The 20,647-nt window shown below is 47.5% G+C and overlaps 1 protein-coding gene across 6 annotated transcripts in view; it reads left to right on the top strand.

Annotated features, from left to right (window-relative positions):
- inpp5b (inositol polyphosphate-5-phosphatase B) overlaps positions 1–20,647 on the top strand; it is a 280,167-nt gene that overhangs the window by 189,059 nt on the left and 70,461 nt on the right. For all 6 annotated transcript variants that reach the window (XM_072501900.1, XM_072501893.1, XM_072501913.1 and 3 more), the window contains 2 exons: positions 3,974–4,075; positions 5,363–5,477. In XM_072501900.1, coding sequence (XP_072358001.1) covers positions 3,974–4,075; positions 5,363–5,477 — 217 coding nt within the window. The remainder of the gene's footprint in view (positions 1–3,973; positions 4,076–5,362; positions 5,478–20,647) is intronic.

The raw sequence follows: 20,647 nt of genomic DNA, 5'->3' as shown, positions 1-20,647 counted from the left end.
GGCAATGAAGTGGCAAATGAAATACAATGTGGAAAAGTGTGAGGTTATGCACTTTGGAAGGAGGAGTTTAGGCATAGACTATTTTCTAAAAGGGGAAATGCTGAGGAAATCAGAAGCACAAAGGGACTTGGGAGTCCTTGTTCACGATTCTCTTAAGGTTAATGTGCAGGTTAAGTCGACAGTTAAGAAGGCAAATGCAATGTTAGCATTCATGTCAAGAGGGCTAGTATACAAGACCAGGAATGTGCTTCTGAGGCTGTATAAGGCTGGTCAGACCCCATTTGGAGTATTGTGAGCAGTTTTGGGCCCCGTATCTAAGGAAGGATGTGCTGGCCTTGGAAAGAGTCCAGAGGAGGTTCACAAGAATAATCCCTGGAATGAAGAGCTTGTCGTATGAGGAACGTTTGAGGACTCTGGGTCTGTACTCGTTGGAGTTTAGAAGGATGAGAGGGCATCTTATTGAAACTTACAGGATACTGCGAGTCCTGGATAGAGTGCACACGGAGAGGATCTTTCCACTTGTAGGAAAAACTGCAACCAGAGGACACCATCTCAGACTAAAGGGACGATCCTTTAAAACTGAGATGAGGAGGAATTTCTTCAGCCAGAGAAATCAACTCTTTGCCGCAGAAGGCTGTGGAGGCCAATTCACTGAGTGTCTTTAAGACAGATAGATAGGTTCATGATTAATGAGGGGATCAGGGGTTATGGGGAGAAGGCAGGAGAATGGGGATGAGAAAATATCAGCCATGATTGAATGGCGGAGCAGACTCGATGGGCCGAGTGGCTTAATTATGCTCCTATGTCTTATGTTCAAGCACCTGCACTCATACCAGCAGATGCTTCCCAGCACAGACTTGGTGCAGTCTACATCCAGAATGGCAGGCCAATTGCCTTCGCTTCAAGGGCCCTCACTGACACTAAGACTCATTATGCTCACATCGAAAAAGACTTCTTGTTCTAGTCTTTGCCTGTCAGAAATTTTGTGATTTAATATATGGTCGCCTTGCAACAATTAAAACTGATCATCAGCCTCCCCAAAATATGGCTGCTTGGTTGCAATGCATGATGCTAAAAGTTGCAACGTTACAATCTCAACGTCATTTACAAACATGGCAAGGATCTGTACTTGGCTGATGCCCTCTCCAGAATGTCCTTGTCCACCACAGATGAGGCAGATCGTGAGGAAAACGTAGGCATTATGGCAATAGAGGTGCAGACTTCTCGTCAAATTCAGGAAATCGAGCAGGCTTTACAGGTCAATGTACAATGTGCCGATACAAGCTGCACAATGTCATTATGAAGTGCTGGCCAGAATCCTCAAACGCATTTCTCCAAGAGCTCTGCACATTCTTCATCATCCCTCCTGCACTCCAGAGGTACTACACACAACTGCACCAAGGTCATCCTGGGTTGAAACCAATCAGATACAGGGCCAAGGAATCACTGCACTGGCCCTCTATGTACAAAGACATGGAAAGGGAATTCTCCAGACGGGCATTGTGCAATGAACTCGAGCTGCATCAAGCAAAGGAACCGCTACACGAGGTCCTGGACCTCCCATGGGCATTCAAAGCAGCTGACGTCCTCGAGTGGAATGTTAAACAACATTTGGTCTTGGCTGATTCATAGTCCGGGTGGTTTGAACTTTACTACTTGCCAAGACAGTAGTAAACAGTAATCATAAAGCTCAAGAGGCACTTCACCATACATGCAGAGACTCATGACAGATGGTGCCCGCCAATTCTTCTCCGCTGAATTTCACAACTTTGCATGCACATGGGACTTGGAGCATATCAAGAGCAGTCCCCTATATAGTTAAAAAGTTTGGCAGAATGGACAGTTCTCTCAGTCCAGCATCTTCTAGTGAAATGTGCATGGGATCGCACAAGCTACTATGCTGCATTCCTCAGTCTGTGAAATATACCATGACAGGGCCTGCCTGACTCTTTTCCATACGCACCAGGACAATGATTCCTCCTGCTAAGGACCTGCTGCAGCCCTAACTTTAAACCAACGTAAATGAGGCTTCCCTGCAACGTAGATTGAAAAGCAAAACGCACTATGATTGAGATGTCCAGAGACTCAGCCCTCTAACACCAGGACAGACGGTCAGGATTCAGACTGCACGTAGCCATGACCAATTGGCGGTGGTGCACAGTAATGCCTCACAACCAAATAGCTACCTGGTAGCCTCAGATGATGCCTACCAACCAGTGTAGTCACATGGTCTGGGCGCTTAAGCAGGTTGAATACAAGATTCCAAGTTTTTACTGCCACTTAGCTTTTAACTGATTTTTGAAGTTCAACTTTCTTTCCAACAGAAAAGGGGGTTGGGGGAGTTGGGGGGGAAGGGGGGTGGCAAAGGAGATACAATAGACTATGCACCAGGTAGTACAGCCTAATCCATGCCCTAATGTAAATATGTGAATTGTCATGCATCGTCAATTTGTTTTATTACATGTCACATCATGGTCTATATATAGTTTCCAATGGTGAACACTGTTACATCTCATGTTGGGCAGCACGGTGGCGCAGTGGTTCGTACTGCTGCCTCACGACGCCGAGGTCCCAGGTTCGATCCCGGCTCTGAATCACTGTCTGTGTGGAGTTTGCACATTCTCCCCATGTTTGCGTGCGTTTCACCCCCACAACCTAAAAGATGTGCAGGGTAGGTGGATTGGCCACACCAAATTCCCCCTTAATTGGAAAAAAATGATTTGGATATTCTAAATTTTAAAAAAAAGTTATGTCTCATGTCACCCGATGTCCCAATTAAACAGGGAAGATGTAGGCTGAGTGGTTACATGAGAATGTGATTACGTAAGCGGTCACATGGCGGGAGCGCAGAGGTATCCCCGGGATCTCGGACAGAGCACAAGTACTGTATGTAGCTGTTTAGCTCAGCAATAAACTACTTTTATTGGAAGTCCTTTACCCACAACATTCTGCATCGAGTGTTTGCACCCCACTACACTAAATAAAAACACAGCACACAACTTTCTGCATGAACTGGGAAAGCATTTTTGAAAAGTTCTCATAAAAATTTAACTTCCCTGACATTGAAAATAGATTGCTGGGACAGTGAAGATGGAACTGAAGATTCACCTAATCGTCTTCTGCCCCAGTGCCAGTGAATGCAGTTTTATATTTCAGGAGCCAAAATTATCTTCCCAAAAGCTAGAATGTTTCTTGTTGAAATAGGCACTTTGGGCTCTAATTACATTACTGGGAAATAACTGCAATCTTGACCTCAATCCTTCATTGTCCTGCTCTTTCTGGCCCTTCCCCTGAGCATGATCCCTTTCTAGTCCCTTCTTGATTTTGAGGACCTTTATCTGTGGCCCCCATTGTGACCACATTCCTGCTCGCTCTGCTACATTACCAACCAGTGGTTAAAAATCAGTCTGTCAATCACAGAAGGGCCGTTATTTCTAAGGGACCATTTTTTCCTCCCTAATCTGCTTTTATGATAATCTTGGAGGTCCATAGAACCAGCTGTAGCGCACCTGGGATTCACGTGTCCCGTGCTGCTTAAAACAAAAAATACACAGTGACATGAGGAAACTGGCATGCATTGAAGATCACTTTCCGTTGATTAATTCATACCTTCATCTTTGTAGCTGGGCTATCACAGCCACAGCTGGACACTGGCAGATTGGCTGAGGTTCCCACATCCCAGTTGGCGAGCTTATGGAAAAGAATGGGACACGCAGTAGGCTGCAGAAGCTGCTGGGGTCTTCTCAAGAAACCTACAGTAGCGTGCATCATGTGTATATTTTTAAAATAAATACATATATCACAGTGTAAGGTGCATGTGAGTTGAATATGACAGGCTTTAAGTGTCAGATACTTGCAAATGCTTTTTTCCTTCTGCAGACCTAGCATCACTTTGACAAAATGTATTTGAGAAATTATGATTGTGTCTTTTTGCATTACTTTCTTCAGGAAAAATGTTTTTTGTTTTACATAGGATTTTTGCAGGGACATACAATGTGAATGGTAAGTCTCCCAAGGAGGATCTGAAGCCTTGGCTGAACTACGATGCTGAACCGCCTGATATCTACTGTGTTGGGTATGTTTGTGACAACAGAAGTCATGTATTTTCTGATTTAAAAAAAAAGTAAATTTAAAGTACCCAATTTATTTTTTCCAATTAAGGGGCAATTTAGTGTGGCCAATCCACCTACCCTGCACATCTTTGGGTTGTGGGGGCGAAATCCACGCAAACATGGGGAGAATGTGCAAACTCCACACGGACAGTGACCCAGAGCCAGGATTGAACCTGGGACCTCGGTGCCGTGAGGTGGCAGTGCTAACCACTGCCACCTATTTTCTGCTCTTTTAAGAAATGCCAAAATCACGATAGCCCCATTCCTTATTCTGAAATCATTTGCTATATTGAATAAAATACAATTATTAAAGTTTAAATTACATGAGATGAGAATTTTTTGGGTTGCTTTATTTTTGTACATACATTAGAAACATTGATTTGGAATAAATGTCCACAAAAATAGTTGGTAACTGAGCACTGGGACGGAAGCATAAACCGTTTTTGGAGCAAAATCTGGGATGTGCTACCCGAAGGTGGTTGATGGAAGAGGATTCAGTAGTAACTTCCAGAAAGGAAACGGGTAAATACTTTAAAAAAAGGAAAGGTTTACAGAGTCATGGGAAAGAGCAGGAAGTAGCTGTTTCAGAGAACTCACACAAATTGAATGACCTCTGATGCTGTTTGAGTCGGTAATAACCCTTTAAGGAGTACAATAGAATTTCTATGTTCAAACAATACAGAAAAATGATATGTACTAGTCACAGCCATGCATCTTTTACTGAAAGCTGTGAATCACCTCTCAAAAGCTCTCTATTGACATTGGTTTTTAAGAATATTAGAAATAGTGACAGGATTAGACCATTTGGCCCCTCAAGCCTGTTCCGACATTCTGTAAGATCGTGGTAAATCATCTACCTCAGCTACACCTTCCCACAGTAACCCAGTAGACCTCGATTCCCTTCTGTCAATTTTTAAATGTAATACACTCATTGACTTAACATTCCAAAAACCAACAATCCTTTGAGTGAAGAATGCCATTTTGCCATAAATGCTGCTTCACACCACGATAGATGCTGTTTTACAAACAATTTTGGCATCACCATGAGACATCAGGCCTAGGAAATCTGTACCCATGATGAGTGTGACCCGTTATGACTGAATTATTAATTAATAAGACAGTAATTAATTAATAAGTCAGTGAAAATTAAGGCTATGTTAATATTTTACTTTCCAAAATTGTTTCATGGAATCATGAAGGCTACTTCCAGATGTTCTGATTAAGATTTTCTGATTGTTGGTTTTTAAAAGCTTTCAAGAAATTGACCTGAGCAAGGAAACATTCCTTTTCAACGATACGCCAAAGGAAGAGGAGTGGTTCATAGCCGTGAGTGAAAGTCTTCATCCATTGTCCACATATGCAAAGGTAAATTTTAAAAAATACATAAATTTAGAGTACCCAATTCTTTTCTTTTCCAATTAAGGGGAAATAAGTGTGGCCAATTCATCTACCAGTCACCTCTTTGGGTTGTGGGGGTGAGACCCACGCAGACACAGGGAGAATGTGCAAACTTCACACACACATGACCCGGGGCCAGGATCGAACCGGGTCCTTGGTGGCGTGATGCAGCAGTGCTAATCACTGCGCCACCATGCCGCCCCTGCGCAAAGGTAAAATTATCGTATTTCTTTAATACATTCCTGTTGGGATAGTGCAATATAATTTTGTACAATTTTGGTATTGGTACTTCTAATAGCAATGTAGCAGAAGCATCGATTTGTAACGTAGATAAAATTTATCCAGAGATTTGATCAGTACTACTTACCCAATAATGAATCATTAAAAATTACTGTGCAGGCTTCTGGTAACAGGGATCTGCTAAGCGGATGCACAAAAGGTGGATGTCCTCCTGTAAACCTAAAATTAGGCACTCTTAGTCTAAAAATAGACCCTAAAACCAAGAAAAAATCTCACCCTCCTCTAACACCACTGCAACGGGATGCCAGGAACAACCTGCTAAGCCATTAAGATGGCAGAATCAGTAAAAGTCTGGAGAGGAAGATTGAGGCGATGGCGAATACGCGGCGTGTGGGTATCCGGCCTCATCCAAAAGGAATGCGGCACTAGGCCAGAGCCGGGCTATCCCCCAATAAATTAATGGAGGGATTTCTTAGCATAGGAGCTCCAAGTCCTCAAAGACGTCATCAAGCTCAAAAAGAAGTCTTACAACACCAGGTTAAAGTCCAACAGATTTGTTTCGATATCACTAGCTTTCGGAGTGCTGCTCCTTCCTCAGGTGAATGAAGAGGTATGTTCCAGAAACATATATATAGACAAATTCAAAGATGCCAGACAATGCTTGGAATGCGAGCATTAGCAGGTGATTAAATCTTTACAGATCCAGAGAAATCTGGGGGAAACTGGAGCACCCGGAGGAAACCCACGCAGACACGAGGAGAATGTGCCGACTCCGCACAGACAGTGACCCAAACTGGGAATACATAGGCACAGGCAATGGGTGAACATGTGGAGTGCAGTACTACTCAGTAGAGAAGATGTGTGAAGAGATCAGATCAGTCCATAAGAGAGTCATTCAGGAGTCTGGTAACCTTGGAGAATAAGCTATTTTTGAACCCGTTAGTGCATGTTCTCAGACTTTTGTATCTCCTGCCCAATGAAAGAAGTTGGAAGAGTGAGCATCCTGGGTGGGAGGGGGGTCTTTGATTATGCTGCCGGCTTTCACAAGGCAGTGGGAGGTGTAGACAGAGTCAGTGGATGGGAGACTGGTTCGCTTGATGGACTGGGCTGTGTTCACAACTCTCTGTAGTTTCTTATGTTATTGGGCTGAGCAGTTGCCATACCAAACTGTGATAGAATGTTTTCTATGGTGCATCTGTATAAATTGGTAACAGTCAATGTGGACATCCCGAATTCCCTTAGTTTCCTGAGGAAGTATAGCCGCCATTGAGCTTTCTTGGTCGTAGTGTCAACGTGGGTGGACCGAGGCAGATTGTTGGTTATGTGCACACCGAGGAATTTGAAGCTGTCAACCATCTCCACCTCGTGTGGATGAATCCCGTGGGGTGTGAGGGGTCCATCAAATTAGCGGGTGAGCTAGCACAGGGAGGTACGAGTGAGGGAGGGCCATGTCACAACTCCCAACGGGGAGAGAGTGCCTGGCAGCACCGCGGGGGGGGGGGGGGGCGGGGAGAGAACTTTGGGAGGAAAACTGTGAGCGGGGGGGCTGGAGGCTGCAGGTGCATGGGGAGGCGTGGGGGGAGACAGACACAGAGGAAAAGTCGGCGGGGGAAGGGAGGGTGGTAGAAGGTTGTCTACGACAGATCGCACATGATAACAGTGGAAACAAGGGCACCTCATACATCCATCATGGAGGGCTCCCGTGGAAAGAGAAACCCCGGAATGCAAGGGCACAGCCACATGACATACACAATGATGACAACCATGTTGGTTGGCCCCTGGACAAAGGGAAACCCCTGAGCACGGGGGTACAGCCCCATGGCGAATACGGTGACCACAGCCATCTTGGATGGCCACCAAATGAAGGGAAATCCTGCAGTGCAGGGGTGCATCCACAAGGCAAGTATGATTGGCCTTGCCGGAGGTGGGGGGTGACTGAAACCCACCGTCAGAATAGTCACCTGGAACGTCAGGGGACTTAACGGTTCGTTGAAAAGATCCGGAGTCTTCGCCCATCAGGAAAGCCTGAGAGCTGACATAGTCTTCCTCCAGGAGACACATTTGAGGGGGAAGAACCGACTGCGGATGGTACAAAAGAGCTGGGGGCAACAGACTTAACAATTGTGCTATGGGACGAGGGCGAAGGGGGCGGCCATACTGCTCAACAAGAAGACAGCATTGACAACGACTATTACGGGCCAAGGGGTATAGTACGTCATGGTTAGTGATGACCTGGAAGGGACACCAGTGGTCTTTGTAAATGTGGACGCTCCCAACTGGGACGATGTCGAATTCATGAAGAAAACCATGGCGGAAATCCATGACATAGTCACACACACCGACTCGGGGGGGGGGGGTAGACTTTAACTGCGTACAGGCCCCATGGACAGACAGATCAAACCCAAGTCGGGGGGAAAATCAAACATGGCAAAGGAATTGAATATTTTCTTGGGACAGATGGGTGCAGTGGACCCTTGGATGTTCACACACCCAGAGGAGAAGGAGTTCTCCTTCGTCTCCCAGGTACACAGGGTATATACCAGGATTGACTTTTTTGGAGTGGGTAAAGTGATTCTTCCGGGGGTAGTAGGAGCGGAGTACTCTGCAATCATAATCTCCCACCACACTCCACGGATGTGAGGTTGGAGACGGCCAGGCATAATACCCCATGGAGGCTGGACGCAGCCCTCCTGGTCGATGAGGCATTCTGCGACCGATGTCACATTCCATAGACTGGTACGTTGCCAACAACCAGAATGGGGAGGTCTCACTCTCCACGTTGTGGGAGGCACTGACCGCAGTGATAAGAGGGGAAATTATTGCATACAAGGCGTGCAAAGATAGGAAGGAGAGGGTGGCCAGGCAGCAGCTGGAGGTGGATTTGCGGTACTCCTCAACCCTGTCCGTGGAACTGCTGGCAGAGAGAAAAAAGCCACAGATGGGCTTTGACCTGCTGTTCACTGGAAAAGCAGTGCACAAGCTTCGCCAGACATGGGGGACCTTCTGCAGACATGGAGACAAAGCCAGCCGTCTGCTGGCTCACCAGCTGAGAAACAGGCAGCACGAGGGAACTAGCCTAGGTCAGCGACAGTAGGAGTAGACTAATTGCCACGCCAGAAAGGATCAACAAAGCCATCACAATCTTCTCCCGAGGGCTGTACACCTCAAAGCCTCCCGAGGGGGACTTGGGATGAACCAGTTCCTTGACATACCGGGCATGCTGGTCGTGGGGGTAGGCCTGGAAGCACCATTAGAACTGAAGGAAGCCATGATGGATTCCTGGTGGACTTCTACAACAGATTTGCACCAGCACTGGCCCCGCACCTGCGGGAGATGTTTGCAGGCACACTAGTAAGGGGCACCCTGCCACCAACACTGGCACAAGCCTCAATATTGTTGATATTCAAAAAGAACAAAGATGCTGAATGCGGATTGTTGCTAACTTTGCCTTAGTTTAATGGCTCTGTTTTATCACCTTTGCTCTTGAGTTGCCAGGTATCTTTATGATACCGCCACGTGGTTCAAGTCCGAGTAATGATCAATAATCCAATACACCGATTAGTAAGATTTAAATCAACGCATATTTATTATACACAGTAATCACTACTCATGCACAAATTCTACGTTTAAGCTACTTCTACAACTAACAGGCCTATACTTAACTTGGAACTGGCCCACCAGGTCAGGGAAACAAATGGCCTTTCGTTCGGGTTCTGAGCCTGCGGGATTCGAAGTTGGTCCAGATTGATAGCTAGGAGCGCCTATCTCGTAGCGAGCGTTGGAGTAAGACTTACAGTTTTCGACCAGCTGCTGAAGAGTGAGGAGCTGGCGAAGCGGTGGTGAAGAGCTGAAGAGCTGGGGAAGAGAGCGACTTGAACTTGGGGCTCAATTCTTATAGTCCCCAGGGGCTTCCCGCCTTTCGGGGTGGACCCTGTACCTGGTCGCAAGCGATTGGACTTTGTCCCAATCGCTTGGTTCGATTTTCTCCAATGCTGATCGATGGGCGATCTTGAGGTGCTCGTTCACCTCCTTTTGTGTAGGCTTCTGCTGGCGCCGAAGAGTCTGGTTTTGCTTTGTGTGTCTAAATGTTGCTTATTGTTCCCGGGGATTGCTCATTAGTATGCAGATGGCTGGTGTTTTGTTATGCTGATGGTTGCTGGTATCGATCTTGTCTGGCCTTTCCAGAGGTAAATACACAGCCAACCTGCAGCTGCTCGTTTTTGTCCTATTGGCTGACTTTCCCATCAGCCTTTGCCGTTCGCCATTTTGAATCGGGAGTTGGCCATTTTAAGTGGCTACATTCCCATTTGTGATCCTAACGCGAAGTGTGAAGGATCACATAACTATGTTGCTTTCCATTCCCTGACCTGGAGGGGGGGGGGCACTTCCTTCATGGCCCCTGCACTGACCATAGCTATGCAAAAAAATTTTAACTAACAATTCTAAGGGCGCTATGTGAAACAGGGACATGCATTACAAACCAATAAACTGGGAACCTCTAACTATTCTTAATACACTACACTCACTTGAACATTTCATCATTCTACCTTCCTCAACCATACAAACAAAATCATCGCAGTTTATACATCAGTTTTCCTGGCTTGGCAGTCAAGCTCAGGATCGTACAATTTGCTCATGAACAGTTCTTTACATTTCTTTATTTACAATAAAACGCAAGTGAATGCTCTTTATTATAGATCGTGGGGGTCGGGGGTCTGGTCGTATCCGAAAATAGGGGATCTGATCCTGTATACCGGGGTTCGAGCGCGGTGGGCTCTCCTTCTCCATTTCCGTAGACGCATAGTCTGCACTATGCAGCAGGGTATCGCTAATAGCAGTAAGGTTTCTATTACATAGGACAGGGAGTACCAGGTTATAAACCTGGCACACCAAGATGATGTGGTGTCGCTGGTGACTGGGCTCTGGGTACTGTGGGGAAGTGAAACATTAACGGCTGGGGGGCTTGAAGTCATGGGGTTCGCGTTCACGCGCACCCAGATGTCCATAAAGATGATGCTGATCCATGTGAAGGAAGTCCTCATGGCTCTTCTCTTTCCTTTTCTTTCTTCTCTTCTCCGGTCCTGGAGCTTCTGGAGTTCTGTGGAAACAAGCATAGTGTCTGTAACTATCTTTGTTTAATATCTCGTACGATAGTCTGTCTGTCCTTTAGTGCCAATTACTCCCTTTATAATTGGTCACTATGTGTGACTCCCTCATTTGTTTTTCAAAAAACGAATTTTAGGACAAGACATACTTCCAAATAATGAACCAGTGCGAGCCGTCTCGCAGACTGTGCGATTTACCATCCAAATGTTTTAGGATGTAAATAGCATGTGGTTGCCAACCTAAAGGTTATCTAAAACAAAACATAACTTTTTGAACGAAAAGTGCCAAAATGAGGTGCGTATGGGCCGCGACGGGTAAGAGTTGGATGGAGTCCCCGGGTAGGACGGCTACCAATGCCGTGTCTCTCCTACCCGAGCGTAGTTGACCAGAGGGGGGTTCCCAGGCAGGGCGGGTCCCAAGCCGTTTCTCCACTGCCTGAGCCACCGACAAGAACGGACAAGAAATGTAGTCATCGTGGTGGGGCTGCAGTAGAGGTTCTACCTTCGAACCAGAAGGGCAGTTACGAACGGGCGTCAACCAGTCTCTGCAGACAAGCTAGTTCCGCTGAACTAGTGTCTGGCAATAGTGAGTCTATGTAGGGAAGTCCTCGGAGGTTTCTGCTGAAAAGGCGTGCGGACAAGTTCTCAGAGGTTTCTGCCGAATAGGCGGGGGCATTGAGAAAAAAATTCTCCTGTTGGACATCCAACATTTAACAAACTTACAAACAACATAAAACATTCTGCAGGTTCCATCAGAAAGGACACCACTTCTCCCAAGCGGTTCCTTTTAAACATCATCTGGACACCTCAGTTCTCGGTTGCGAACAGGGTCGCAAAGGGGTTCTCGGTTTGGGAGTCAGACCCAAGGTCGTCCTCTTCTCCCGGGTGCCAAACTCTTGAGTGTATCAGGGCTGAAAGGGCTGCATGGTGTGAGGTGGGGTCGCTCTCGTCGTTTCGGACGAGTCGGAACAAGTCATCTCGGTGCCAATAATTGGTGTCTAGCTGTGTGGGGACAAAATCAGGGTCGTCAGTGTAGTTTGGTGTCGGTGGTGGGGTTTGTTTAGGAAAGTGATCATGAAGGGATCACTTCGATCGTAGTCGGAATCGCTGGGTGTGGGTCCTGTTGCATGGGGATCGTAGGGAGGCGTGCTGTGGCTATCGTCCGAGTCACAGTCGCTGTCTCTGCTGCTGCAGTCGTTGGGCGTTCCGGGGTGGAGTGTAGATTTTGGGGGTGGAGTCGAGGTCGAGTCCGTGGCTGGGCTGGACGTGTTGGGGGATGGTAGGGTTACGTTGGCTGTGGGCAGGGCGTGGTGTGCTGCGTCGAGCATGACATGGTGTGCGTGGTTCGACTGTGTTCCATATGCCTTCAGATGGTTGATATGGAACCACGCAGTCTTACCGTTGGGGTACTTTATTTTATATACGGAAGGGCTTACTTTATCCACAATGGAGTACGGACCCGAGTATTTTGGGGACAGGAATGTGCTGGGGTTATATACAGAGAGCATAACTTGCTGTCCTATGCTGTACTCAGTCGCATGCACTGTCTTGTCGAAACAAGCCTTGCTCTGTTTCTTTCTGGTGCCCAATTTTACTGCGGCTGCTAGCTGAGCCGATTTAACATTTTCAACTAATTGCTGTACTGCTTTCTCGTGTGTAAGGGCCGTCACCTCAGAGCAGGTCAAGTCTAAACCTAATGAATATTCTGTACCTTTCATGGGGCGTCCGGTCATGAGGGTATGTGGGGTGTAACCTGTGGAAGTAGAAATTGTATTACGCAAAAACATCAGCGCAAAAGGGAGGACTGAGTCCCAAGTGGTGTTGTTTTGCTGGACCATTTTTCTGAGGGTGGATTTTAGGGTCCGATTCATGCGCTCCACGATACCACTCGACTGTGGGTGGTATGCTATGTGGAATTTTTGGGTGATGCCAAATATCGTGAGGACGTTCTGCATGACACGTCCCGTAAAATGGGAGCCTTGGTCGGATTCAATGCTGCGGGGGAGTCCCCATCTTGTAAAGATGTGGTGGGTCAAAATCTTGGCTGTGGTTTTTGCAGTGTTTGTGCAGGCTGGGAATGCTTCCACCCATTTCGTAAATGTGTCAATTACCACAAGTATATATTTATAGCCATTCCTGCAAGGGGGCAATGGTCCTATAAAATCGATCTGGAGGTTAGTCCAGGGGCCATTAACAGGTCGGGTGTGGCTGAGTTGAGCCTTTTTGGCATATCTGTCCGGATTATTCTGGGCGCAGATAAGACAATTCTCGATGTAGTGGTTTACATCATCCTTTAAATTCGGCCACCAACAAAGCTGCTTGAGATGGGCTGTAGTGGGATTGATTCCCTGATGTCCATGACCGTCATGGAACAAACAAATCAGTTGATTCCTGTCCTGTTCAGGAACCACATAAAGGGTGTCTTTTAACACCACACCGTCATGTGTGTTCAGTGCATTTTTGAACCTCTCATAGGGTGCTGGATAGTTTCCTCTTACAATCTCCCTGAGATTGCTGTCCTGCTTCTGGGCCTCCACTAGATCCTCGATCTTTGTCTGTGAGACCTGAACTGCACTCACTGGTGCGCTGTCGGGGGGTGTCCAAAAATATCCATGTCTGGAACCTGCTTTAGCCAGTGCGTCGGCTTTCACATTTCCAGGGGGGAAGGAACAATGGTGACTGCGAACTTTGATTATCCCAAAAGTCCTGTTCTGGGCTCTTTCTAATATATGATGGAGCAATGGGGCTGAGGGGAGGGGTTTTCCGTCTGCGGAAACAAATCCTCTTGCTTCCCACAGGGCAGAAATTCTGTGAGACTTTTGCAGCCATAGAGGCTGTCCGAGTATATGTCTGCTGGGCTGGGGAAGGAATCTGGGTGTTCCACTTTTCGCGATGGCCGTGAGATCTGCTGCCTACGCGCCTAAGTGGCCTGGAAGTTTGAACGATATTTCCTCAAGGGCGCGTCCCTGCGCGTCCTCGACATATATACCGCAACCTGTTATGCGCTTCCCATTCAAGACTGTGGAAGATCCATCCACATAGATCTTTATGGGCTCACACGTGTCTGTGTGCTGGGGGCCCTGGGTTGAACTACCTATCTTTCTGGGGGATGTTTTAGCGATAAAGGGGCCTGTGTTGTGGTGTGGAGAGATAATTTTGCATTCATGGGGGGTTCCGGAGGGTACTGTAAGTTGTCGGCTAAAAAGGTGTGCTCTGATCTGGCTTACTGTACCATCCTTGAGTCGTCCGTCCAGTAAAAGTTGGGTGGGGGTGTGTTCGGTGAGAATTGTAATGGGGTTCAGTCCGGTAATATATGAAAAATACTGCACTACCCAAAATACTGCGAGCAGGTGCCTCTCACAGGCTGAAAATCCCTGCTCCACAGCATCTAAAATTCTGGAGGCATAAGCTACGGGCCTTAACTGGTCGTGCCGTTCCTGGAGGAGCACGGCTGAAAGGGTGCGGTCTGTGGTCACTACCTCTGTGGCGTAAGGGGAAAGTGAGTCTGGAATTTATAGTGCGGGGGCTGCTATGAGTGCCTGTTTTAAAGAGTCCACAGCATCCGTATGCTGCGGAAGCCATTCCCAGGGGGTCCCATTAGGTGGTCTGAGAGGGGTGCTGCCTTGCTGGCGAAACCGTTAATGTGGTTTCGGCAGTAGCCAACCAGTCCTAAAAACGACCGGAGGGCTGAAATGTTCTGGGGAAGGGGCAATTTAGCAATCGAGTCAATCCTTTTATGCTCGATCTCGCGTTTACCATGTGTGATAATTGTTCCCAAATATATCACTTTTTCTTCCAAAATCTGGGCCTTTTTGGGGTTGACTTTACAACCGATTGAGTGTAAGAGTTCCAGGAGTTCGGACAGAAGCTCAATGTGCTCTGCCTTGGTGCCTGTCTGCAGTAGTAGGTTGTCTACATACTGAACCAGACATTCGGGGGCGAGAGAATTTGGCTAAACCATTTGCCAGCTGTCGGTGGAAAATGGAGGGGGAGTTCCGGAATCCCTGTGGCAGGCATGTCCATGTGTACTGCTGTGCATTAAAGGTGAAGGCAAATTTGTACTGGCACGCCTTTGCCAATGGAATGGACCAGAATCCATTACTGACGTCCAAAACCGTAAAGAATCAGGAATTGAGTCCCTGTTTGAGCATGGCCTCGGGACTTGTTGCTACTGTGGGGGCTGCTGCGTGGGGTGATTTTGTTGAGTTCCCGGTAATCGATGGTCCGTTGCCATGATGCATCGAGCTTTCTCACTGGCCAAATCGGGACATTATTAGTGGAGGCTACTGATCTAAGTACGCCCTGCTCTAATAAGCTTTCTATTACCTTTGAGATTTCTCCCTCTGTCTCTTGGGGAAATCCATACTGTTTTGGGGGTCTAGGGTCAGGTCCTGTTATTTGTACGGAGCCAGTCATCCGTCCACAGTCGTGCTTGTGGGTCGCGAATGCTGCCCTGTTCTTTTGCAGAACTGCCCTAACCTGCTTGTCCATACTAAGCGTGGTCGGGTTGAACCAAAATTCGCCTACGGCGCTAATTTTGTTCGTGTACTCTCCTATGTTGAGCGTTGCGGGGGCTCTTGTGGATTTTTCCATCTTCCAGACACACTGGTTGACTGGATCAAACAAAAGATTATGGGAATTCATGAAATCGATTCCCAGAATGTGTTCTGCTGTGTGGGGCAGGTCAACTAAAACTACGGGGTGCTTGGTGGTGATGGTACCGATTTGAATAGGTACAGGGGCTGTGATGTGTCCCTGCTGTGAGTGGCCTGTAAAGCCGCTGGGGGTGATAGTGGCTGTAGTGGGCCACGTGTCTTTTTGAAACATGTTGGAGGAATTTATTGTGGTGCGGGACCCTCCTGTGTCCCATAGAAATTCGATGGGCTGTCCCCGAATTTTTGCTGCAACTACCGGTCGTCCGGACCTATCCCAAAGGGTGTCGCAGACCCAACTGGGGGAGCCCGTACACCGACAGTCCATTCCAGTCAAGTCCGTCTGATCTGAACGGGCGCTAACGCTATGAATGGGCTCTGTCTTCTTACTCAGAGTGCCCGTCTGCTGGGCTCTCTGTGGCTTTTTAGGGGCATTGCACTCTCTTGCGAAGTGTCCCAACTGTCTGCAGTTGTAACACTCTTGTGACTTGTGTGGGGGGCTGTTCTTTCCCTCATTCACCCATGCGGAGTTCTGGTTTGTTTTTACTGCCTGTATATCTGCGCCGGCCTGCTTTTCCTCGGGATTCGTGACTGCGCGTTTACTTTGTATAGATTGCTCCCAAGCGCGGGACAATCTTTTCACTACCCACTTCTCGTTATGGGCCTCCTCTGAGGGATCATAACTCGTGCAAGCTTTCTGTCCTGTTTCTGTGGCATGGGAGATAAGGGTGCGGGTCCATTTGGCCATGTTGTCTGGGGACAAATGGGCACGATCTAAGTCTCCAAAGACTGCTGCAAAGTGGATCCACAGGCGTCCAGCAAACGCTGTGGGGTGCTCGGATTTATTTTGCCTACATTTGTTGAGGCCATCTACTGTGTCACCCCGGTTATACCCGATCCCATCCAGGTTCGCGGTATGCATTTCTGCAAGGGTGCCTCCTCCTACGTTCTGTGGGTCGGGAAGGGCTGCAGCTACTGAAGGGTCTAAACTTAAAACTGTGAGCTTTACATGCTCTCGCTAAGCCAGGCCGTACATGGTCGCCTGATGCTTGACTGTGGCAAAGAAATGGTGGGGGTCTGAGGTGGGGAGGAACGGTGTGATCTTATCGCACGCGTCCCGTAATTGGGTCACTGTTAAGGGGGTGGAATATAGAAATTCCTCATTGTCCGATGTGGCTGTGCAGTGGGTGGTTACTGGGTTCATTGGAGCTTGAACTATCTGCTGTGTGGGGGGGTTAGGGCGCTTTCCTCTTTTGTGGCTTTCCCTGCGCACATGTTCCCTGAACATAACTCTGCGCTGTTTCATTCAATTCTTCCCAATCAGGCCGTCTTCCTGATCTAATTTTTCTCCAAAGGTTTCCTGGAAACCTTTCTGAACAGAAAGCAGCGATTGCAGCTCTGCAATCTGCTTCCGGCACTTTGCGTGATCTAACGTGCTTTGTCTTTGTTCTGTGGTGGCAGCATGGAGTGCTCTTAATGCTGCCTTGAGGTCACTGCACTGTTTCTGTAATGCCTCTACCTGTTTTTCCATTTCCTCACGTACCAGGACTGCACGTTGCGTGTCCTGATAGGCCTTTTCATATTGAGACTGGAAGCTGTTTAAGTGTGCCAGACAAGACTGGTGTGCCCTTTTGGCATCCTCCACCTCTACAGCTTTTGCTGCCAACTTCCTTCTCAATTCCAAATTTCCCTTTTCTACCTCGCTTACATCGACCTTACTCATTCGATGTATGCCCTCAACTTCTTTCCGGAGCGTCCTGATGACCTCCTCTGTGCCTCGCAATTGTGCCAAGCAGGACACGATTGCCATCGGCTTGCGAACTTTCCCTAAGCTCTTTTTGTGGATCTCGCTCAGGTTCTCCCACCAAGTATGTTCTATACTCCCGGGACCTGATTCCTCGTCACAGAATTCATTCCAAAGGGGCCATCCTTTCCCTTTGAGATATTTCCTGATCTCTTCCTCCCAAATGGTACATTGTCCCACTCTACTGCTGCTGGTCGCTGCGACCGCTAATTCCTCTGGGTTCATTAGGCGCTGCATTGCCATCTTTCCTATCCGAATGCTGCTCTTCAAATTTTGGGACAGGGGTTTTAATCCGAATGCTGCCCTTCAAATTTGGGACAGGGGTATTAAGGCGGTGCTGTAAATACGGGTACGGCTTTCGCTACTTTCCGAAATACAAACTTCCGACAGCTTTGTTGCAACAAAAAATCTATCAGTTTTACCTTATCGCCCTGTTAGTTACGCATGCATACACACACTTCCGAATTTATGAGTATTGATCAGAACTGCTTGAATACTTGTGGTTTTCTGTTTCCAATTGGATCTCTAATTCAAATTCTGGGTTCTCCCGGAGTGGTTTTCCACTTCTAGATCGGGTCCCGTCAGGATGTCGCCAAATAATGTTGCTAACTTTGCCTTAGTTTAATTGCTCTGTTTTATCACCTTTGCTCTTGAGTCGCCAGGTACCTTTATGATACCGCCACGTGGTTCAAGTCCGAGTAATGATCAATAATCCAATACACCGATTAGTAAGATTTAAATCAACGCATATTTATTATACACAGTGATCACTACTCATGCACAAATTCTACGTTTAAGCTACTTCTACAACTAACAGGCCTATACTTAACTTGGAACTGGCCCACCAGGTCAGGGAAACAAATGGCCTTTCGTTCGGGTTCTGAGCCTGCGGGATTCGAAGTTGGTCCAGATTGATAGCTAGGAGCGCCTATCTCGTAGCGAGTGTTGGAGTAAGACTTACAGTTTTCGACCAGCTGCTGAAGAGTGAGGAGCTGGCGAAGCGGTGGTGAAGAGCTGAAGAGCTGGGGAAGAGAGCGACTTGAACTTGGGGCTCAATTCTTATAGTCCCCAGGGGCTTCCCGCCTTTCGGGGTGGACCCTGTACCTGGTCACAAGTGATTGGACTTTGTCCCAATCACTTGGTTCGATTTTCTCCAATGCTGGAGCGGTTCCCTGATCGATGGGCGGTCTTGAGGTGGTCGTTCACCTCCTTTTGTGTAGGCTACTGCTGGCGCCGAAGAGTCTGGTTTTGCTTTGTGTGCCTAAATGTTGCTTATTGTTCCCGAGGATTGCTCATTAGTATGCATTCTTCTTAGATGGCTGGTGTTTTGTTATGCTGATGGTTGCTGGTATCGATCTTGTCTGGCCTTTCCAGAGGTAAATACACAGCCAACCTGCAGCTGCTCGTTTTTGCCCTGTTGGCTGACTTTCCCATCAGCCTTTGCCGTTCGCCATTTTGAATCGGGAGTTGGCCATTTTAAGTGGCTACAGGATCCTACAGGCCTATCTCACAGTGTAGATGCAAAGCTGCAGAAGAAGTCGCGGAGGACCAGGCGGGCTTTGTCAAGGGCAGGCAGCTGACATCGAACATCAGGTGCGTGCTGAACGTGATAATGACAAGGGGGCACAACTTTAAGGTTCATGGTGGAAGATATAGGAGGGATGTCAGAGTTAGGTTCTTTACTCAGTGGTTGGGGTGTGGAACGCACTCCCAGCTATTGTAGTGGAGTCGGACACTTTAGGAACTTTCAAGCAGTTATTGGATCAGCATATGGCGTGCAGTAGAATGATTGGGAGTAGGTTGATTTGATCTTAGTTTCAGACTAGTTCGGCACAACATCGTGGGCCTAAGAGCCCATACTGTGCTGTACAGTTCTATGTTCTATGACCCCATCTGGACAGAGAGCACCAGAAGTAATCATTTCCCTGGTCGCAGAAAAGGCCTTCGACAGAGTCGAATGGAAGTCCTTCATCGAGGTACTGGAACGGTTTGGGTTCTGTCCAGGGTTCACCTCCTGGGTGGACGTATTGTACAGCGCTTCCATGGCGAGCGTACGGACAAACACCACCAGCTCTAAATACATCCGGCTGCACGAGGTACGATGCAGGGATGCAAGCTATTTGCTCTGACAATCGAGTCACTGGTGATCGCCCTCAGAACAGCGAAAGGGTGGCGAGGTATCCAAAGGAGGGACAGAGAGTTTTGAGTTTTAATCCATGCGGATGACCTGCTCCCCTACTTTTCGAACCCCTGGATCAGCATGGAATGGATAATGAAACTACCAAAGGAGTTTGGAGCCTTCTTGGGTTACAAGCTTAACCTGAGCAAGAGTGAGATCTGCCCTGTGAACCCACAGGGGGGAGGGACAGGGCTGGGAGGACTGCCGTTCAAACACACCCAGACCAAATTTCGCTACCTGGGGATCCAAATAGCCCACACAAACGAGCCATTGGCCAAAGAGGAAAAGGAAAGGGAAGAACAGGGCGGGGGGGGGAAGGGGGACACAAAGGTATGAGAACAAGAGGGACAAGGGTCAAAGCTGCAGGAGACCAGCCTGTGAGCAGGCTGAGGCCCAAACCAAATCAAACTGTAAATAGACATTGGTAAATACGTGCTCTGGCAATACTGTGGATTCTAACAGTTGTAAGCCGATTAAAGTGGGGTCACGGCCACAGGGAGGGAAGACAATTGCCTGTAAATCTAAGTGCTGATTTCTGTTTGTCTTTTTTACTTTTTTTGGCATGGTTTTTGTAATATGTAACCTATGAATTGTGAAATATAAGATGTGAAAACCTAATGAAAACACTTTTTTTTTTTAAAAACAACAACTTCAGGTTTGATCCCTAGTTTCTGTTGAGCTAGTTGGCGTTAACCAGGGCAATTGTAGGACAACACATTTGAACTGTGAGCCTGAGAGACAAAATTATCAAGGGCCTGTCTTGCCCTGGTTGCCAATGCGTGAACCTGTGGGGAAAAACACAGATGTGTCCAACTTGGGTAAAGACAGGATTTGCTCTGCTTATAAATGGCTCCTTCAGCAAACAGCTTGCATAAGGTTCAGTGCTCCTCTGGCACACCAGAACCACGTTGGTGAATTTCATGGTCCCTGCCTGTGATTTCCCAATCATTTGTGACATGGAAAATCCCTGTCTCCTTGCCATGGCTCACCTGTGAAGAATGGTTTTGAAATGAAGCAGTCAAAGGCTGCTCACAAGTGTTGAATCAAGTTTCTGGAAAGGAGGAGAGAAATTATTTTTGCGGAGGAGCAGTTTCCAGTACGAATGATTGGAAGTGTATAATTTGGTCGAATATTTTACACTGAGTGTTCCTGATACT

This window comes from Scyliorhinus torazame, chromosome 1, assembly GCF_047496885.1.
Source record: "Scyliorhinus torazame isolate Kashiwa2021f chromosome 1, sScyTor2.1, whole genome shotgun sequence".
In the NCBI taxonomy this organism is placed as follows: Eukaryota; Metazoa; Chordata; class Chondrichthyes; order Carcharhiniformes; family Scyliorhinidae; genus Scyliorhinus; species Scyliorhinus torazame.
Note: the sequence above shows the minus strand (reverse complement) of the source record. Positions and strands in the feature narration are given on the sequence as shown.